The 7,153-nt window shown below is 39.4% G+C and overlaps 1 protein-coding gene across 1 annotated transcript; it reads right to left on the reverse strand.

The window, feature by feature from the left end:
* Positions 1–5,409: 5,409 nt before the first annotated feature.
* On the reverse strand, positions 5,410–6,318 carry LOC149281452 (beta-1,3-galactosyltransferase 5-like). The gene has a single exon (XM_089499303.1). It carries the CDS (start codon positions 6,316–6,318, stop codon positions 5,410–5,412), a length of 909 nt encoding a protein of 302 aa, XP_089355429.1.
* Between the last annotated feature and the right edge of the window lie 835 nt (positions 6,319–7,153).

The raw sequence follows: 7,153 nt of genomic DNA on the forward strand, positions 1-7,153 counted from the left end.
CCTCATACTCGCCCCCTTGCACCCCAACTCCACCTAACCAGAGACCTCCGCTCTATTAACCTTCAGGACTTCTCAATCAATTTACTCCCTCCCCTCTCTCCTCTCTCCAATCTCAAACATGTCATGCCCTAACAACGCTACCTCTGTCTATAACTCCACTCTCACATCTGCTCTTGAGCATGTAGCACCAGCTACTACTCGCTCCTCACGACGTTCACATCTCCAACCCTGGCACAAGACTGTAACCCGACACCTGCGACGATGTTCCTGCACCGCTGAACGTAGTTGGCTAAAAACTAATTCCATGTCTGACTTTCTGCACTATAAATTTATGCTACGTTCCTACTACTCTGCTCTTAACCTTGCTAAAGAAACATATTTCACCTCCCTCATCTCCTTTCTGTCCCACAACCCTAAACGACTCTTTAATACTTTCAATTCCCTGCTTCGACCGATCCCTACTACCCCTTCCACTGACCTTAATGCATCTGACTTTGCCACATTCTTCAATAATAAAATTCAAACTATCAGAGATGACGTATCTGCACAGTCACCTCCCTACGACTACGCACCCCCCTATCCACTGACCTCTTCTCCCCTCGCTACATTAACTCATTTCTCTGCTGTCACTGAAGAGTATGTACATGCTCTTCTTATTTACTCTTGTCCAACCACATGCCCCCTTGACCCCATCCCTTCCCATCTCACCCAGTCTCTTTCATCTACCCTTGTCCCTACTCTAACTCATATCTTTAACCTCTCCCTCAAGACCCACTTCTCTAAGGATGCTTACAACATAGCACACTAACGCCCTCCCATATTCCTTTAGCTCATCTGTCCTACTGCCTCTCCTGCAATACTTTTCTAGTGTGGCTGATCTATCCCTAACAATGGCACTTTTACCTATTGTGTAATACAACCCAACCCCCTCTAGACTGTAAGCTCGTTTGATCAGGGCCCTCCTCACCTGTTGTCTCTGTTAGTCAATTTGTAATGTTTCATACTACTTGTTATGTCCTGTCCACCCATTGTAAAGCGCTACGGAATTTGATGGTGCTATATAAAACAATAAATAATAATAATAATAATGCCAGGCAGGAATATTCTACTGGAGTAAATCCTGCTTTGATCTTCATATCAGAAAATGAAATTGGACTTGTGTATAATCGTGTGCTCTGCTGCCCACTCGTCCTCATTATCGTAATCTGCCACCAATTTAATCTCAGACTGGGAGCTCTGCTGAAATATTAAACTGGCACGTCGATGGGGTTTTGTGTTTAATGACTTTGATGTTAAATATAATAAGAAAAAAAAGGAGAAAAAAACCTAAAACCCAATTAGCAAATAACCTCCTGGTAACCTTTATAATTTTCATTAAAAATGATACGCCTGTAACCAAATGTTCACTAGACGAGCCCGGGAAAAGTTAATTAACTGCAAAACTCTACAGACAACTAAGGCAATAGTGACTTAAATGAGCCAGATCTTCTTTTTGCGTTCTGGTTTTAGATTTGGTGGGTGACAAGGCTCCCAAGTGACCCTCTTTAGGCTGAAGAGTCCCAATTTTGTACAGAAGTCCCTAGGTTCCTCTTTCCTCCGCTGATGCCCCTCTGTTCTAGGAGCTCGGAATGTTTGCTGGGTATGAGGGTATCACCGGGTTCTATAGCCCTAAAAGCCCCTATAATGTCTGTAGAAACAGCAAGAATGGGTTTATTTACATTAAATTATGTAAAATGTAACAATTTCATTATACATTATGAATGTCCAACAGTGGTGAACTTTTGCTTCGAGGAGAGCTTGGTTGGCCCCATACAGCTAAATCAGTGAGACTTCTTGAAAGTCACCTTACCTATTGAACTATACATTGTGCTCAGCCTTTTTGTCCCATTTGCAGGAGCATCTTACTAGTGATTAAGACCGAGCCATTCTATATTTTATCACAAGGCCTTATGAGAAGGAGTTGGGGTGTTTATCTAGTAGTGCTTTAAAACAACCTAGGAGGCCACCAAAATGAGTCTGAAAAGCAGGTCATATTCAATATAGAATTTTATTATTAAAAAATGCATTTTTACAAACAATATATTCATGATTATTTACTCTACATCACCTTTATGGGTTTTACTTAGAAAATGATGTAAATAATTTAAATTTGGTTTCTTACAAACAATAATATATCATTTATGTTTTTACTTCCAATTATTTTTATTAAAAAAAAAAAATGCACCCTGTTTGAAGAGCTAAAAACTCCAAATCGCCTAATTTTTTTTTCTCTGTCCACACAAGCAAGTTGAAAAAACATATGTCTAAATTTAACAATTTGTGTCCATTGGTGTAATGCCCAAAATATGTTGATCTAGATATGTATTAAGATTGAACAGGGTAACCACTACAGAATACAAAGTAATGATAGGTTTTTTGATTAAAAAAACTGATTTAAAATACTTAGAGTAGTGAGATCACAAAAGACATTATGCATGGTAGAATCTGAGCGTAAACAGAGGTAGATGGCAAATTTAATAATTATATTACAGTCTCATAATTAAATTGAGAAAATGAAATCATAAAATCAAGACATCTAATCCAGTTTTTAAATTATTTTGTAAGCAAAGAAAAAGAGACAAAAAATATTATTAAAATGTATTCACAGTCATGTATAATACAATATAAAAAATATAATTATTTTCCTTCCCTGTGTAATATTAATTCATAGAAATGTATACAAATTTAACAATTTCCTTATGTTTCACCCCAGAACCAGCCTATTGTATCCTAATGGATTAAAAAAAGTCATATCAACGATATGAAAAAAGCGATGCCTCATTTTAGGGGTATATGCCTTAATCAATAACCCAACTTACCCCATCTTACCCAGTTAAACTGAAGCAGCATAAAAAGGCAACAGTGGCTCAAGAAAAAAGTACTTGAATACTTCATTCTAAGTGCTGGATCAAGACATTCATAGTTAAATAAAATTAGATTTTTTGTACTATTCTTCATAGTGTCAGACAGCTATGACAGCCTGTAACTGTCCACACTGCATACCTTCCAAAAGTCCCTGTTTAGGGGGACAGTCCCTCCTTATGGCCATACCTGGGAACTTTGGGGCTCTGGCTACCCGGAGCCTACCCTTGTGGGACGCGGATATTGGTGGAATGTCCCGATGACGAGGGGGCTGTTCCTGATGATGTCAGAGGGCATTCTAAAGCTGGTATGGTAAGAAGAATTAACCCATGACTATACCCGCTCAGCTCCACATCACGGTATAGTGCACACCTCTGGTAGTATGGAGGGTTGAGGAGTGAGTACCCTTCCTATACCCTTCCTATAGAGGTATATCCAGGGCCTGACTGGGGATGACATACATGTGACCACGGCCACAAATTACATTTTTATGCTCTTCCAGTGTGCACCTTTTTTAAAAGGATAAACGTGTTCCTGGTTTGACTTTGCAAAGAGAAGGGTGTTTTCTACTAGTCTCATCTCCCCTCTAACAGTAGAAACGGCATAGCTGGCTCCTTGCCGTCAGACACAGTGTATCAGCTCACACAGGGCAGGCAGCCTCCCCTCCCAGCAGAACAGACACATAATGTAGCAGTTGATACATTGTAACTAACACTCCCAGCACTGCTAAACAGTAACCTCTCCTGTTTAAGCCTGCTCCTGTACTCGGTTCCTAAAGTGCAAATACTCTTTGTGTATCGTTAACCTCTTCACTGGTGGAGTGTAAAACTTGCTTGTACTTGTAGTTAACCTCTTCACTGCTGAAATGCACGTTTTATGCGTGTTATTCAGGGCTGGAGTGCAAAACCGTCTATGTGTGAGTTAACGTCTTCGCTCAGAGTGCAAGACTTTTCTGTGTTTAGTTAACCTTTTTAAATGATGAAACCCTATTACACAAAAGGTCCAAACATCAATGGTGTGTGGGCTAGTTGTTTTTTTAACCACAAAGTTTTGGTTATGAATTAGTATATTAGTTTATTATTATTAGTTTTTTATTATTATTTTTAACCTTCCAGTCATCTTAGGATGCATATCCAGCCATGGCTGAAAGTAATGGAGAGTTCTTTACAAGTAGAATGATTACCTAGCTAAGCTTAGATTTGTTAAATCATGGCACATTAAAAGCGCAGTTCCACCTACCCTGCTTAGTTTAACACTTTTGTAACATTGTAAGTGTAGCATTACAGACATAACTCCTTGCGCTGTTGAATGTCCAGAACCCTCCAATAAATAATTTGTTAATCATGTGAAAATGTGTCTCATTCCTAGTTTTTGCCAGGAACACTTAATTGTCACGTGACACATAAGCCGGAACTGCTAAACTTTCAGTGGAAAAAAAATAATGCTAATGTTTATTTGTTGACATACTACAGAGTTATAGCTTTGTACCGTGTTAGCCATGGATAGAGAGAAAGCTAATTTGGTGAAGATTATATCGTTATTGGCTAACTGACGTATAATAGATTGCAAGCTTTTGAGACGATCTAGGTCTCTTCTTCAGGCATATTATCAGGTATATTATTGATTGAAGAGACCTAAATAGTAAGGACAGGAAAACGACAGAAATCTCAATGTATCCTTGCTAGTGAAATACTTAATTAATAAATAAACCATTTCAGAAATGTAACAATCAGTCTCTTTGATCCTTCTCCACGCTGTGGTGGTATCCGTTTTCAACAATCTGTGGTCTAATGGAAGGAAATCATAGTGCGTACTGCAAAGACCACGCTTTCACAATGAACTCACGATATAAAACGGCTCAAAAAAAAAAGTATGAAGGAAGGCGGGTATGGGTCCCTCCTACCGACAACGGCCGTCACCATATTGCTACCCCCCCCATGTGTATTCCAGATACTACACATGTGAAAATATCAGACGACTTGCAGTACACTCTATGGTTTCCCCACATTAACCCACATATTGCGAAAACGGATACTGTTACCATCACCGTGCGGAGGACGATCAAAGAGACCGATTGTTACATTTTGAAATGATTTAACGACTATTAGGCGGTTGCCTTACCGCATCTCATCCACCTGCTTACTGTTTAACTATTTAATATTATATGAGATCTTTGTCGTGCGATTTATGGGGTCACAGGTATTTTTTGCTGCAGCTCTTACGCTGAGTAACATTACTTTATTATTTCCCCCTCTGTAGTATAATGGATTGCAAGCTTTCAACACTAGGTCTCTTCAATCAATAATATTCCTGATAATATATCATTTTCTGTGATATATTTGTTGCCACTTTTTTTTTCCAATTCATGTCCCTTGAGTTTTTCTAATAATATTTTAAGTCGAACAGTTCCAGCATTGTGTGGCAAAAAAAAGCCAAACCTCAATAATATCCAATCGAGGCTGTTCTCGTTCTCATTTTCTATTATTATTATTATTATTATTATTATTATTAGCATTTTTCACCTTTTGACCTCTCCAAGGCTTCCCAATAAATATCCATCTCGGTGGGACTTACTCCGTGTGAAGTTACAATGTTTTGATATCCGCACACTGAGAAAGGCTTTTTCCACGGGAAAAAAGTTTGTTGCGTGTGAAGCTCCTGTAAAGTTATTTGAAGTTTGTCCAAACACAACCCTACGTAGACATCCTCCAGTTTGAAGAACGGGACAGAATCCATGATATCGTGGATCTTCAGGGCGACGTCTACAGAGAAGACGTACCCAGTCCCGGAACAAAAAGGCGGATAGTCCTCGCCCGGGTATTCACTTTGGCTTATGTACCATTTGCTTAATAAATTCCGTACGGGGTGATCTTTCATTTTTAGAAAACCAGTAAAGAAGTCTGAGGTTACATTTTTTTGGATAAGTAAAAGGACGAGATAGGGCGTGTTGACAAACATGTCCGTGTCAGTTTTCATCGCAAAGCTCGCCTGCGGGCAAAAATTGTGGATCCACTCGAGGCCCATGAGTGTTTTAATGGTTAGGTTGTAGTATACGTCTTTGAAGCTTCCCTGAATAATGTCTTTATAAACGTTACTTTCCTCCATAAGGTTGGCTTGTTCCGCCTTGTCTTCTTTTTGACTCGCGCCCAGAAGGAATAAGGTCGCCACACGTTTGCCTTTTATTATTCCAGCTTTGCCCCATGTGTTTCGGATCGCCATGCGGGCAACTTTTTGCTTATGGGTGGTCGTTATCAGCAGCAGCAAGAAGGGAGGGTTTTCCTTGCAGTTTATTTTTGGCAAAACAATAATTGAATTGTTTGTATGATCTCGTGGGGGGGTAAATGATACTTCTCTCGGGTAGCAAAAAGTACAAAACTGCAAGAACTGTACCTCTATGAAAATCCCAAAAACTCCCATGCAGGCGAGAAATAACACCGTTCCTAAAATCACTTTTTGTCTTGTTGTCTGAAAAAAATATATATTAACATTTAATATAGAATAAATACAAATAGGGTGGAGCTGGCAAGAGGGGCAAGGGGGCAATTGCCTCCTGGACTGCTTTTATTTGCAGATTTTGAACCAGAGGTATCTGTGTTTTAATTGTAATTCACCATATAGCCACTAGGATTTGTACCTGAACAGGGGCTTCAGACCCCATTGCTACAATAAAAAAAAAGACAAGAAACTTCCATGGAATATACCGTATTTGCTCGATTATAAGACGACCCCCCAAAATCTGAATATTAACTTAGGAAAAAAAGAAAAAGCCTGAATATAAGACGACCCTAAAGGAGAAAAGTTTTACCAGTAAATGTTAATTCATGTAAACTATTTTTTTAAATAAAAGCTATGATTGAGAAAAATATTTTTTTTGTTTTTATTTCCTTGTATTTTCCAACCTGTCCCCCAGTTACGCACATCTGCCCTCAGGCTTGCTACACCAATATGGCACTGTGGCCCATGATATGCCTTTTAACCCTCTATATGCCACTGTGCCCCATGGTATGCCTTTTGACCCCCTATGTGCCACTCTGCCTCCAGAAATGCCTTTTACCCCTATATCCCATTCTGGCATTTAGGGGGTTAAAATGCATATTATGGGGCAGAGTGGCATATAGGGAGGTATAAGGCATTCCAGGAGGCAGAGTGGCATTAAGGGAGTTAAAAGGCATTGTATAGAGCACTCTGCCTCCAGAAATGCCTTATACCCCTATATGCCACTCTGGCATTTAGGGGGTTAAAGGCATATTAT

This window comes from Sceloporus occidentalis, unplaced genomic scaffold, assembly GCF_023333645.1.
Source record: "Sceloporus occidentalis isolate IW3139 unplaced genomic scaffold, rSceOcc1.0.p SCAF_132, whole genome shotgun sequence".
Taxonomy (NCBI): Eukaryota; Metazoa; Chordata; class Lepidosauria; order Squamata; family Phrynosomatidae; genus Sceloporus; species Sceloporus occidentalis.

Excerpts from the sequence above, each read along its gene's own strand:
- LOC149281452 (XM_089499303.1), bottom strand. The coding sequence starts at position 6,318 with ATGGGAGTTTTTGGGATTTTCATAGAGGTACAGTTCTTGCAGTTTTGT.